At 35.0% G+C, this 13980-nt stretch overlaps 3 protein-coding genes across 3 annotated transcripts; 2 read left to right on the top strand and 1 right to left on the bottom strand.

Moving 5' to 3' along the window:
• Positions 1 to 218: 218 nt before the first annotated feature.
• On the top strand, positions 219 to 4808 carry LOC120256011 (RNA-binding protein FUS-like). Its single transcript, XM_039263784.1, has 8 exons — positions 219 to 536; positions 2726 to 2806; positions 2908 to 2996; positions 3093 to 3167; positions 3324 to 3445; positions 3515 to 3748; positions 4185 to 4250; positions 4459 to 4808. The coding sequence occupies exons 1-8, from the start codon at positions 414 to 416 to the stop codon at positions 4545 to 4547; spliced, it is 879 nt and encodes a 292-aa protein (XP_039119718.1). The 5' UTR covers positions 219 to 413; the 3' UTR covers positions 4548 to 4808.
• A 1822-nt stretch (positions 4809 to 6630) lies between these two features.
• Positions 6631 to 8741, top strand: LOC120256010 (protein SULFUR DEFICIENCY-INDUCED 1-like). The gene is made up of 4 exons (XM_039263783.1): positions 6631 to 6854; positions 7508 to 7720; positions 7821 to 7976; positions 8105 to 8741. Exons 1-4 carry the CDS (start codon positions 6705 to 6707, stop codon positions 8516 to 8518), a joined length of 933 nt encoding a protein of 310 aa, XP_039119717.1. The 5' UTR covers positions 6631 to 6704; the 3' UTR covers positions 8519 to 8741.
• A 1474-nt stretch (positions 8742 to 10215) lies between these two features.
• LOC120256012 (putative vesicle-associated membrane protein 726) lies at positions 10216 to 12770 on the bottom strand. Its single transcript, XM_039263785.1, has 5 exons — positions 12581 to 12770; positions 11103 to 11244; positions 10881 to 11001; positions 10668 to 10730; positions 10216 to 10544 (listed from the first exon to the last, which is right to left on the bottom strand). The coding sequence occupies exons 1-5, from the start codon at positions 12768 to 12770 to the stop codon at positions 10401 to 10403; spliced, it is 660 nt and encodes a 219-aa protein (XP_039119719.1). The 3' UTR covers positions 10216 to 10400.
• Positions 12771 to 13980: the final 1210 nt, after the last annotated feature.

Raw genomic sequence — 13980 nt, 5'->3', positions numbered from 1 at the left:
GTGTTTGAAAAGGGATGAATGGTGAGTTTTAGAGTGTCCATTGTTGGATATTAATTTAACCGTCTCACGGGACGTCCATGAATTTTTGTAAAGGCGTGAGCTCATATATATATATATATATATATATATATATATATATATATAATTTTTTTTTATTGAAAAAAATATATAATCTCTATTATTTAATTAAAAAAAAAGGAAAGCCCTAATTTGAGAGAGTTAGAGTGGCATATCCGCATTTGTGCTTCTCAATTTTAAAGCCGCAGAGGTTTAAGCTTCGCTTCTCTTCTTCTTCTTCTTCACCCGCGGCTCCTTCCTCTCTAGGGTTTTAGAAACGCCCCCAAATCTTCAAACCCTAACCCTAATCGATTCCCGATCCCTCTTCCTTCTCACCGGAAGAGCTTGCTATAACCATGGATAGGTACCACCGAGTGGAGAAGCCGAGACCCGAGTCCGCCATCAATGAGAACGAGATCCGGATCACCACCCAAGGCCTTATCAAGAACTACATCACCTACGCTTCTAGCCTCGTTCAGGTATATTTGTTTTCCCTTTTATTTTCTTTTGCGATTTTGAGTTGATTTTGATGGTGGTGTTTTGCAAATGTGTGATCGTTCATTGTTTGTCATTAGAGTTTTGGGTTGAAGATCATCTTGATTGTTTTTTTTTATCTTTTTTTCTTTTCTTGTTTGGATTAGTTTGTTGTGAATCAATGCTGCTTTTTGATCAGTGAGAATGGGATTCATTTCTTGATTAGGGTTTGTTCAAGTTGTTTTGCTGATCTTGTTGGAGTTGTTGTTTCTTACTAATATTTGCCACATAGTATGAGATTTATGGACATTTTTGTGCTATTTCCGAGCTAAATAAGTGAACGCATCCATGGAGCTGTGATTGGTTTCGTTATTTTAATTTCATTGTAGTTGATATGTTAAATTTCCTTTATTTGATAGTATTGTTCAAGATTTATTTGAGCAAGATTTCCCATGTGTTTCTTTGGAAAAGGTAACACTTGTATTGTTATTATATTGTTGTTAAGTGACACAAAGCCAATGCTCAGAGAATATCAAATATAATAAAAGGTTAAAGTATGTTGAGAAATCAGTTGAATTGAACTTCTTGCCTTTTTTTGTTTTTTTACCCATTTGATTATAGGAAATAAAAATAATCTCTTGGTTTAGCAGTATTACCATAAATGTACACTTGATGGCTGTCATGCTCATAGCACAATCTCGGTATTTGTTCTGTTTAGAGAAAGTTCTCCCATGTTTCATTTGTCAGTTTATGCCTGTAGCCGGCAAATATGCTGTGTCAGGTAAGCGACATTTGAATTGATTACAGGAAATAAAATGATCTTTTGGTTTAGCAGTATTACCATGAATGTACATTTGATGGCTATCATGTTCATAGTGCAATCTCTGTAAATGTTCTGTTTAGAGAAAGTTCTCCCATGATTCATTTGTCAGTTTATGCCTGTAGCCGACAAATATGCTGTGTTAGACAAGCAACATTACAGATGCTCATGCACCAATCACCATTGGTAGGCAATTTAGCTGTTGTCGGTTTCTATTAAATACTTCTCTTTGGGAAAGAAAAAGGAAACTTAGTGTCTTCCTTCCCTATATGCTTATCTTTTTCATGGATGACTATAATTATTGGAACCTGTGATGAATGCATCAGCTGGTATAGTATTTCTTGCTGTCTCTATACCTTTGATATGATATTGTTTATGTATTTTCTTTTATGAATGGAAGAAACATCTGTTTCTTTTCTGATGTCTACTTATTGTTTTGATATGGCTGAATTCAGTGTTGTTCTTATTTCTATGATCATCTGGGTAAAATGTTATGTAAGATATCACATGAGACTGTCATAGAATAACAGCAAAATTGATTAGCCTGAACAGGGTCATCAATATTGTGTGTATTTGGTCAATTTCCTTTCTAACTGATTTCTCGCACATTGATGCATCTGCCTGGGTATTTGAATGACAGACTTGTAAAACTGCAAGAATACATTTGAGGAGCATACTCTCATGTATTATGAAATAATGAAAATTTTCCTGGTGTCGAAGTTATGCCATCTAATATGGTTTTTTTATCAATGTGTGAATATAGATAGGAAGCATCATCAGCTTTTGTGTTCTTTTATGAAAATAGCCTCTTAGAGTTTCTTATTCTTCTTGGTCCTAGTTTATGGTCATTATTGAAGGTAGGTTCAAAACTACCATCTTTTAAAGTGTGAAGATACATATTATCATATGTGCCTTTTTGAACCAATTAAATATTTTTTTCAGGAGAAATTACAGCATTGACCAAGTTTGTGCTTCCTCTTTTACTTATATCTTTGAGAAATATTTTGAAAGTTTCAACATGTGTATTTTAAATAATTTTTTTCTCAGGGGCATTTGCGTGCTGCAATTAGGACTGGATTAATTCCCTTGGTTGATATAATCTGTAGATCTGGTTTGTGCAAGGCAGCACGTAAATGTCTTTTTTTATTTGGTGTTGTAATCTTTTAGCCTGCCCTTCTATTGCCAAGTGGTCCAGTAGTCTTACCATTAGTGATCAGTCCTGATAATTACAATCTGTTATTCTATGATGTATTTCATGTTCTGACTTAAATTCCTGTGCTTATGCATATTCTTACTTGGGGGTGATTTCTGAAAGATTTGATAGTGCTTGTTGATCAAGTGATTTACTTTTTGTTGATATGTATGTTTTTTAAGGAAAAACGGATTGGGGAGATTGTCTTGAAGGCAATGGGTCAGGCGATCAGCAAAACAGTGGCCATTGCTGAGATTCTGAAGGTTATATATATATATATATATTTCTCTTTTTGCTATTAGTTCATTTCACACTGTTTAGGAAACCAGTTTATTGAAAGTTTTGCACTCACTTTTACTTTCAGAAAAGGATTCCTGGGTTGCACCAAGATACAAAAATTAGTTCAGTAAGCATTACTGATGTATGGGAACCAATTGAAGAGGGCCTTGTACCGTTAAGTCTCTTGATGTTTAGCTGTTCATATATAAAATAGATTGTTTATCTTCTGCCTTTGATATTTATATGCTTTTGTTATTTATTTGGTCGCAGTCTAGAGATGACCCGTCATGTATCAATGATATCAATCTCCCTGTCAACCAGAGAGTTAAGCAAAAATTCACCTGGGTAATTAATTTTTTACAAGCCGTTATTCTGCTTCAAACATGAATGAGAAATGTTCTTTGATAACTTGGAACCATAATCTTAGCCTCTTACATGCAGTGCTCTAAAGCACGGGCACTATCTCTTTTTACTTCATGTATCTATCCTCCATCTCGTTAGGTATCAAGCCCCTCTGTATGCGGAACAACCAAAGCCACAGTATAAGCAGCAGCCTCAGCAATATCAACAACACCACCACCAACAACATCAACCAAGACAAGGGCAAGTTCAAGTTGCTGAAGGTATTACTTGATTATATTATGGAATTCCACCTTGAAATGATCGATAATTGTTTGCAATGTTTGATTCAGAGTCATATGGTCGAGGGCGTGGCCGAGGAAGAGGGAGAGGAAGAGGTTGGGGAAGGGGTAATTACAATGGGTACGGCGGCTATGGTAATGGTCAAGGAGGATACGGCAACTATCAAGGAAGGTATGTCAATCAAGGTGGATATGGGAACAATCAAGGGGGTTATGGCAACCAGGGTGGAGGGTACAACCAAGGTGGATATGGCCGCAATCAAGGTGGATATGGTTACAATTATGGTAATACACTCGTTAACATAGTGCTTTTCCTGATTATCATAATTGATTGCAATATCTGGTTAGTTATTGCTCTTAGACATATTAAAATGCCTGAAAATATGTTATTATGTCTCTTTCGGTCTGAATGTACTACATTAAGAGCAGTTCTTCATATGAGATTGGCCCGGTGTGCATTGATTCAAATCTCTTATGCAAGGGAAGTTTGGCATCACAGGAACTTATTGTTTAGGAATGGCTGTTTTATAAACAATGAAAATAGAGGATCATTAGAAGTTTATGTTTTTAAATTATTGTGGTGTGTTGTAGTGATGACGATTCCTTCTGAACCGGTGTGCCTGGCTATTTGTAGAGTTGTTTAGAACTTTACATATTTACTCTTTTTTGATGCGTTCTCATTTTGGCTTTTTTTTTTTATTTTAAAATTTAATTTATGAAGAAAATGGTGGATGGAACTCAAATTGGGGTGGTCGTGGTGGTAGAGGTGGTGGTTATGCTTATCGTGGTAAGTCTTTTATAGTTCATTTCTAATACTTTACCTCGAAATGTCACTAAAATCATGCCCCTTGACATGATTAATGAATGGCTTGGCTTAGTGATAAATATGTTATAAAAGTTCCCTGCTAGTGTTAATGGCTGCATACTTTGTGCTTTTTATCTTATGATGCTTTTACATGATATCAACTCTAGTTCTTCCTTCTCAAATGCAACAGGTGCTGGATATGAGAGGGGCAGAGGGGGTGGGGGGAGAGGCTTTGTTCGTGGAAGGGGGAGGATGGGTGATCGCGGGCGGGGAAACTAGACTCCCCCATTCACTCATTGTGAGTTTGTTTTTCTGATGCATTCGTGGTTTCACAGAAAAACAAACCATCCAGTTATCTTTTCCGGGTTATCAGATGTTCATTTTGTTTCTAGTGTTTGATAATCAAAGTGTTCCTATCTGTTATTGTTCAAATTAGCCTGGCAGGTCTAGTTAAGTTTTCTTTACCTTTTTTTTTATCCTTCATCACTGGTACCAACTAAGTCTCATGCAATAATTCTTTTTCTATATGTTGAGATCCCATCTGTGTATTCAGTATTTAATTTCCTTAAGTTATAATCGGTAGAGTATGTCATTAAATCCTTGCCATTCATTGACATTTCAACTTATTTCTACCTAGTAATTCTACTTTCAATTCAATTGTTTAATTTTGTTGTTAATCAGTTGCTGAGGGCAGGTGATTTAAGCTTTTTGCAGGCTTTATTGTACATTAAGTTGTTTATATATATATATATATATATATATATATATATATATATATATATATATATAAGTTTTCAGGGTACCTCTGTCTTAAGACTCTTAACAAATTGAAATTGAAGTTCCAATCATAAGCATTATTTTAACTATTTTTTTAATGTGAAAAAAAGGTTACCCAATTTTGATTTTGGGTGAGGAACTCTTTTCCTAAAATTAGGTCATTGAAATGTTGTTTCCTCTTGTAAGGCCATATTAATCTAACAAAAACTCTTCATTTGCTGTTGGAGAATGTTTGTATTGGGCTCTGTTTTTTTTTGGGAAAGAAGAGCGGGGCGAACCCACTAGAGACCCGGGGGACGTCAGCATGCCTCGGTGGAACAAGTGGGGACGGGGTCAGCCCACGTGCTACGGAACCACCCGTACACAACCACTATTCACAACTCCCTGAACGTGCCTCACTAGAATCGAACTCTCACCACTCGGTGAGAGCTCTATCGGCGACCCGTGAACCAATAGACCCGAAGGTATTGGGCTCTGTTGGTGAAGCTTTATAAAACTTTAGTCCTTTTCAGCCATTGAGCTGTACTTGCTTTGGCTTCTTTTAATACCGTCAAAAGAACATGATTATTGTCATTATTATTTTGCGTAAATTATGGTAAGGAAGTATAATGCGGACAGTTGTCATTAACAATGATTCGTTTTAATAAATTCTCCAAAGTCAGTATGTAATAATTTGAATTAAAAAAATGTTAAATGGAGTTTATTCGTATTTTCACAGATAAAAACAAAAATATAGATAAAGTTTCAACCAGACTGTTTTCCATTATATCTCCAAATTTTGCTAGCATTGCTCAAAAGTGATCCATTTTCTCAAAAAAAAATATATAATATATATATATATATATATTTGATAATATATATTTGATAAATTGATTTAAAGGAAATGAGGGGTGTGTAACACTTCAATGCACTCGTTTTGCGTGGATTTGATGTTTTTGAGTCTTTTCAGAAATGAACAAAAGAATCAAAATATATTTTTTTTTTTTCAAATTTCTATTAAAAAAATATAAATATAAAATTTTTTTTATAGAACATTTTAAAAAAAAATTATACCAGTTAAAACTATTTTTTAAAAAAATTAGTGAAAGAAAAAAAAGCTTCAACCCACAACCAGCCCCTTAAACTTTTTTTTATTAGTGTTTAGTGTTAATTTTAACCTTGAAATTATTTTTTTTAAAAAAAGAACCCTACATACTTGACGTGTAGTTCAGTGATTAAAACGAATTTTTTATTACTTTTTTTAAAAAAAAGTTTAAAATGGACAGGATTAATTAATGCCCTAAACCAACCCTAAATAATAGTTTAAAACGGAAAGAAAAACATACTAAACCTGAACCGGATCCACCCACAAGCACAAGTCAAGTCCATCTGATCTAACATCCTTACCGGGTCGGATCCGGATCCATCCAAGTCAAGTCCGTTTAACATCCTGACCGGGTCGGACCCGTCCCACAAGATCCGCAACCCGACTTGCACGTCCATCCGTCTACACGTGCGAATGGGACCAAACAAACGGATCCCCGCGAACCAATTCCAAAACACTCTGAACCCGTCCTCATTCCCGTCCACATTCATCCCCCTCCTCCTTCCCATTAAAAACTTCACCTTTTTCTCTCTTTCTCTCCATCTTCCTTCTTCTTCGCCGAAACTTGGAGCTCAATGGAGAGCGGGCTCAGCGGAGTAGGGATTGAAATTGGAGTAGGAGGAGGTGTATCTCAGAGAAGACGAGGAGATAAGAAGGATTTGTTCCATGTTATCCATAAAGTTCCCTCCAGTGACAGCCCTTATGGCCGTGCTAAGCATCTTCAGGTTTTGATTTATTCTTTATTTATTTGATTTTATTCTCCGTTGATTTGGATCCATAATTGTTTGTGTGTGTATGATCTTGTGTTTTACTTTGTCTTGTTTGATTTTTTTTTTTTTTGGATGAATTGTTCGTTGGTTTGTGTTGGTATCGTGTTTTCTTTGTTTATTTGTTGACAAATGGTTGCTTGGTTTGGTTTTTGATGCTGATTTTATTGGAAAGTTTGGATCTTTTGGTGAATTCTTTCAGGAAGTTTACATGGTTGTACCATGACAAGTGTAATTCTGCTATGTTTTTTTCATGCTTATATTTCTTGGATGTTGCTTTGGATGCTTCTGTTGTTCTTCCTTTATTTTATCTAAGAACTAGTCCCTAATTGATTCAATTGCAAGGTTTCATTGGTTTTGGAGTTCATGAATTCTACTTCTTTACATTTAGAGATTGCAGCAAACTTATTCCATCAAGAGTCCAACAATTTCTTTTATTGAAAGATTTAAGTTGTTATTGTATTAGTTTTGATTGTTGTGATCTCTATTTTTGTTTCTTATTTCAACAGCAATATAGTGAGTATGAATTGCTGTGTTCCATCTGTTTAAAAGACCGAATTTTTTAACAATGAAGATGATTCATTGATTCTATGTAATGTAAACATTGTCAGCTGGTGGAGAAGGACTCAGATGCATCAATTGTATGGTTTTGGAAGGCGATAAATGCCGGAGACCGGGTGGACAGTGCATTGAAAGACATGGCAGTGGTGATGAAACAACAGGACAGGGCCGAAGAAGCCATTGAGGCCATCAAATCCTTCAGACATCTCTGCTCAAAACAAGCTCAAGAATCCCTTGACAATCTTCTCATCGATCTATACAAGGTATTGTACTACGTTGCTCTCTGTTCTTTTCATCGATGAGATCTTTAATGAATAAGGAAGGCAGTGATCGATAATTGTCGTCTTTTATTTGCATTTTCAGAAATGTGGGAATATAGAAGAGCAAATAGAGTTATTGAAGCAGAAGCTTAGACTGATATACATGGGAGAGGCCTTCAATGGGAAGACCACCAAGACGGCTCGATCTCATGGAAAGAAATTTCAAGTCTCCATAAAACAAGAGACCTCCCGAATCCTGGTATTTTACAAACTGCTCTTCAGTTTGGTAATTTTGCTGCTATTGCTATTAGTTTCGAGTATCATGAAACAGTAATATGATACGCTAGATACCGATTTGCAAAGTTTATTTATTACTTTTTTTGACAGGGTAACTTGGGATGGGCTTACATGCAACAGAACAACTACAATGCTGCCGAGATTGTATACCGCAAGGCTCAAGCCATTGAGCCTGATGCAAACAAGGCCTGTAATCTCGGTCTGTGCCTCATCAAGCAAGGTCGATATGATGATGCCCGATACATTCTTGATGATGTATTTAACCAAAGTTTCTTAGGAAACGACGACGGTAGAAGCGCACAACGGGCGCAGACATTAATTCAGGAGATTGAATCTCGAAAACTTCTTTCTGAGCTGAACTTGAACATGAACATGAACATTAACATCAATGAGGAGTTCATGAACAGACTAGACCTTGTGATGAGTGAATGGGCGCCATTCAGGTCCAAGAGACTCCCAATCTTTGAAGAGATATCTTCATTCAGAGATCAAATGGCTTGTTAATTAATTCTTTCTGATAAAATTTTTGTGGATGTTGTTGTTGTGGTAGTTGTGAAGGTTCTAATTATGTGCAAGTTCATATAAAGTACAATCAAAATGTGAACTAGTTTTAAGTGAGGTTGTTGTGCATCTGTTGTGCACACATATACTATGTAAGATTGGAAATTGTATTATGTGCTTTTTGGTTCCCTCTTTTGTGTAATGACAATAAATTGAGGTTAAGTAACTTTTTTTCCAAAAACTATTCTTCTTATGTTTCATTGTTTTGAATGTTGTCTATCTCTGTTTTTTTTTTCCTATTAAAAAAAGGGTATTACTATTAATTGCTAATTTAGGTACATATTTATGAATCTGACATTTGATTGATGTGGTTTGATGCCTTATTTAGAACAATTTACTTTATTATATCTTATCTTCCAGAGATAAAGGCCGGCTCATTTTAGGTAGTGACTGGGGAGCATCACCTCCACTTTTCTAACCTTTTCTAATATCCAATGGGGATTTATTTTCATTATTTATTTAAAACCAAGTATTAAAAAAATATTATTATTATTATTAATTATTTAATATGATATTTAGCTGAATTATATATGTCATATTATAAGCATGAATGGGGACTGGTGGGGCAGGAAGTTCTTTCTCCATCCTCGGTTTTTACTAAAATGAAGATTCCGGGATTCTAATCCCTCATATTCTGTTTTACTATGTTTAGTTTGTTTTTTAAGTGGCAAGGGTCTCCCAATAAGAGAGTTGTCAAATATACAGATATATACAGTAATACAATTGCAGTTGTATAATGAGTGATAATTTACAATAACTAATATTTATGTGCGTCTATGATAATATATGAAAAATAATGCAACTAGGTTTTTTTTTTATTATATTCTTTCGACATATGATTTTTTGTCATTCTGTTTTTTTTTTTTTAATCAATTTGACTAAGACTATATGATCATTGGACATATCCTATTAAAAAAAAATATAAATATTCTTCTAACGTAAAAAAAACCATTTTTATTATTTTTAATAGATAGAATTATTAAAATAATCCCTCTATGTATATAAGAATCTATCCTTTTAATCCTTTTAATATAATTGAAGTTTTTTTCTTCTTATGTTTTTGGATTTCTGCATATTAATTCACTCTGTCTAATGGGAGTGTCTAATGGGAGTTTGATTTTCTATGAATTTTCGCTAACATGGTTTTTTATAAAATAAAAATATTATTTTAAAAACAAAATAATAAAATAATAATAAATTATTTTAATACATCACAATCTCCTTTCTTTCGTTTTTTTTTATTATTGGCCTTCTTGTCCTCATCCTTGTTTGGAACTTTGGATTCCACTTTCTCCGGTGAATGGCGGATTTCATTTATAGGGTTTGGATCCGCTATCATCATCTGGATTCGAATCCATCTAACTGTTTTTGTATTATTATTATTATTATTATTATTATTAATCTGTTTTGAAGATTATATCATAGTATGCAAATACAAAGATCATCCCTAAACAGGAGACCTGAAGATCATACTGCACATCACTAAATCAACATGCAAAAAGATCAACCCAATTTAAGATGGTTATTTGTTTTTTTATTGTCTTTCAATCATAAGATCCCCAAACTAGGGATAAAAATGGAGCATGTCATTCAAACTTCCAAGACTTACAAGCAAGAAAGCATCTTGGACTTTCAGGCTGTAAAAAAAAAAACACCATTCCAAATATCTGAAGATTTGAAAACGAACAAAGATGGAAAGGTGCTTTCTTCACAAAATGGAGGCACTAAAACACACACGCTCAACAAAAACACAATTTTCATGTACTAGTGAATGAAGTTGCTTGCTACACTTGAATGGCGAGGTTTGAATCATGCATTTATCTGATCAACAATGGAAGCCATGGCAGACAGACAGGATTATTATTAGGATCAGAGCAATGATGATACCGAAGACTATGAGCTTAATCTTCATGTTCTGCAGCCACATCTTCCTCTTCATCTTGGTTCCCTGCTGCCTGAAATCTTGTGCCTGCATTCAAAGAACCGAATATATTATTATGTTCTCGCTAACACTGATTGATTGTCAGGAGATTTGAATCTATGAGGTAGTATTATCTCCACAATTATGGAGTCTGTGTAAGTAATTGTGTACTTGAGATCGAAGATTCTCAGTTTTATCAACAAGGACTTCAATTTTCTCCCCACGATCGAGAACCTGAACACAACAGATCCATATTATTTGGTAATGAGTAAACAACAACGACGGTAGCAGCCCGTAGATAAGAGCAATAAAATTCTAAGAACATCAAGCAGAGAAAGGAAATTAGAATGAGACATCTCAGCAGAAAAAAGATGAAATGTTAACCTTTTCAATATTTTCCATCATAACTCCTTTGACCTCTGTAACCTGGGCTTTGACTTTCGACAACTTGCTGATATCCTCAGGATGGTCGACACAGTACTGCATGTGTTCTTTCAGTTTTGACCTGATACACGTGATGTTCAGCTGATAAGTAAGAATGTGAAATGAAGATTCGCCAGGATTATTTACAATGTTTTGCTTGATTAGGAAAATGTGCCAATATACCCAAACTCTCGGTTGAGGCTGTTAGCTACAGCTGTAGCTGCTTTTCCACCTCCATATCTCTTGCTAAAATCATCCTTGACTCTTTCCAAAAATGCAATTGGGACTTGTCGTCCAGCTGACTCTACTGCAACCACACAATAAGCTACAAAACATTGCATAAAATCAGGTGCCAGAAAAAAAGTGTTTATATAATGAACATTGTGCACCTTAAGAGAATACAAGAAAAAAAAGTTCCCCAAGGATGGATATTTGCTAGATCATATCACAGATTCATTGAACGTGGGATAACAACATAATGCCGGCTTGTAAATAAGATATTGCAAACAACAGCCACATATTCAAACACCAAGCACTATTCTATTGAGTTCTGATAAGCTTAAAAATCCATTACTTTGTATGCACAGTTACCCCTATACTCTACACATAGCACAACAGCAAAAGCAAACTTCAGCATAGTATGCTAACAGAGAAATTCCATTGCTGACCGACAAATGTTTGACATCCATTGTCAGTGAAAACAGGCAAAGAATTACATAGTGGTATGTATATATCTTTGACCAAACAAGTTTATGATCTTTTAGCTAATGAAGCAACACATTTCTTCAAACAGCGTAATTCAATCACATTCGTACTAAGATTTCCATTCTTGGGTTAAAACAGGATTCTCAGCATGCTGTTCTAAGTGCAGGACTTGTGAATCTGTGATATCAAGCCAGTTACAATAATTGAAACACAAACCTTGAAATCAACAGGCTCAAACATTCATATGATCACCCCATCCTCACCACATGCGGTGATTAACAAAGGCATTTGCTTTGGAATAACATTAATCAAATATTCATGATTCCATGCATTTAAAAGGCCAATAAATGAACCAAATTGTGACAATCTTCCAAAAATAAACACAAAAAAACCTAAAAATTCAAATATTGCTTTAAAAAAAAAATCAGATGTTCAAATTTTCTACGATTCTATTCGCGCCTTTCCATAATCAAAAACAAAAAAAATCTTAATCCGCGCCATTTTTATCTGATTAAAACGTAAATCCCTATATAAATCAAGCTATCAGAGATTAAATACAACAATGCAACGACTCTGAAGACTTGCGTCTGAATCAAAGCATAGCAAAACTGAAACTAGAAATCAAAAGATATTTGAACTTCCGCTATTCCATTCGCTCCCTTGCCCTAAACTCCAGTATGAACATCCCCATCGGTGGCATCCCATCGAATTCAAACCAAAATCCTCTACAAATCAAGCTCTCAAAGATCAAATCAAACAAACCAACCCACCAAAAAATCAAATCAGAAAAACCAATCACCAAATCAAAGAAAACCCCATCAAAACACACCCAAAAACAGACTAATGAAATCCAAACGCATGCAAATAAATCAGATGAATAAAAAAACAAATACAAACACAAAAAATTCATCAAAAATATCCAAATATCCAAACAAACGCACTAAATCAAGACTCACTGAATCCGTTCTCGACGAGATAATTGAAGGTATGGCCATCACAATTGTACGTGAACTTGTTATTGCTGGATGGGAGTTTCTGAAGGCATTGGGCAGCGATTCCAGTGAAATTTCCGGTGAACTCCGTGTATTCCGCCAGGATCACCGTACCCCGAGCCACGAAGCTATAGATCAACGTCTTCTGCCCCATCTCCAACCCAACCTCTCTCCAAACCCTAACCCTAACCCTAGAACTCTCCGATGGATTCCCGGGAGGGCGAGAACGAGAACGAGACCGGCGAACGAGGACTCTTCGTCGTTGTGATTCCAAGACGAGACGAAAACGGAAGAGGACTTGAATTTTATATAATTTTTCCTTTTAAAGTTAATTTTGTATTTTTCAAAGGGTTTAAATAGAAAAGTGAGCAAATCTTATGTTCTGACGTAAATACCCTGTTCTTATTCTTTATATTTCAAGATTACCACACTATTTATTAACGACCTCTTTTCCGAAGGTAGAGGGGTATATTTGGAATTTAAATTTTGTTGTGCGACTGAAATTGGAAATTTTAAAGGGGTTAAATAGAAAAGGTGAGGAAATTTCTGATTCCTCTTTTGCGAAGATAGAGGTGTATATTGGACTTAAAATTTTGGTTTTCGACTCAATTTGGTAGTTTTGAAGGGGTTAAATAAAAAAGGTGAAGAATTTTTTCGATTGGACGTAAATGGCCTCGTCTTATCATTAAAATTTCAAGATTACCACATTGTTATTCAACCATTGTCTCAAAGGATAGAAGGGTATTTTAGGGATTAGATTCCTCGGTAGTTTGACTGGCTGGGAAATACGAGAGCTGTCCATCATCATCTCTCGTCCGTCCGATTCGCCGTCTCTATTCAATGCACGGCCGAGATTTCTTTCGAATATTTTAAGGTAGTCAATGTTGCCGTTTATACCGTACCTAGTCTTTTTTTCTTTAATAATAAAATAAATAATTTATTTTAAATAATACATTTTTTAAGAAAGTGAGATTATTATAAAATAGTGATAATATTTACCAACGGGTGCACATTTCGGATTCTGGTACTTGTTGCCTTTCTCTCAAAAAAATAATAATAATAATAATAATATTTGGCAGGCCCAAGTTTTCGAAGTTGTGAAAAATATATTGCTCAAATCTTAGAACTCTTATTTTATTTATTTAGTTATTTATATTATTTAATTAGTTGTAAATAACATTTTTGGTCTCATTAAGCACCCACTCCTTTTTAAAATTTCTCATTTGTTTATTGACCGGTGCTCTGCATCTAAAGATTCGACCCAAGAAGTCTCCAGCGATTCCATCCAGTTTGTCAAGCGCTTCAATTTTTTGAGGGCCAGATTAGCCGACCTTGTTAGTAGCTCGACACACCCTCAGCTCTAA

Source organism: Dioscorea cayenensis, unplaced genomic scaffold, assembly GCF_009730915.1.
Source record: "Dioscorea cayenensis subsp. rotundata cultivar TDr96_F1 unplaced genomic scaffold, TDr96_F1_v2_PseudoChromosome.rev07_lg8_w22 25.fasta BLBR01001264.1, whole genome shotgun sequence".
Classification (NCBI taxonomy): domain Eukaryota; kingdom Viridiplantae; phylum Streptophyta; class Magnoliopsida; order Dioscoreales; family Dioscoreaceae; genus Dioscorea; species Dioscorea cayenensis.
This window is presented reverse-complemented; position numbering and strand designations above follow the sequence as displayed.

What these genes read in the sequence shown, in the direction of transcription:
- LOC120256011 (XM_039263784.1), top strand. Translation starts at nt 414, where the DNA reads ATGGATAGGTACCACCGAGTGGAGAAGCCGAGACCCGAGTCCGCCATC. An exon ending in ATTGAAGAGGGCCTTGTACC is followed by an intron (nt 2,997 to 3,092) that starts GTTAAGTCTCTT and finishes ATTTGGTCGCAG; the next exon opens with TCTAGAGATGACCCGTCATG. An exon ending in TTAAGCAAAAATTCACCTGG is followed by an intron (nt 3,168 to 3,323) that starts GTAATTAATTTT and finishes CCATCTCGTTAG; the next exon opens with GTATCAAGCCCCTCTGTATG.
- LOC120256010 (XM_039263783.1), top strand. Translation starts at nt 6,705, where the DNA reads ATGGAGAGCGGGCTCAGCGGAGTAGGGATTGAAATTGGAGTAGGAGGA. An exon ending in TTCTCATCGATCTATACAAG is followed by an intron (nt 7,721 to 7,820) that starts GTATTGTACTAC and finishes TTGCATTTTCAG; the next exon opens with AAATGTGGGAATATAGAAGA. An exon ending in AAGAGACCTCCCGAATCCTG is followed by an intron (nt 7,977 to 8,104) that starts GTATTTTACAAA and finishes TTTTTTTGACAG; the next exon opens with GGTAACTTGGGATGGGCTTA.
- LOC120256012 (XM_039263785.1), bottom strand. Translation starts at nt 12,770, where the DNA reads ATGGGGCAGAAGACGTTGATCTATAGCTTCGTGGCTCGGGGTACGGTG. An exon ending in TGATGGAAAATATTGAAAAG is followed by an intron (nt 10,731 to 10,880) that starts GTTAACATTTCA and finishes TGTTGTGTTCAG; the next exon opens with GTTCTCGATCGTGGGGAGAA. An exon ending in CTGAGAATCTTCGATCTCAA is followed by an intron (nt 10,545 to 10,667) that starts GTACACAATTAC and finishes CTTTGAATGCAG; the next exon opens with GCACAAGATTTCAGGCAGCA.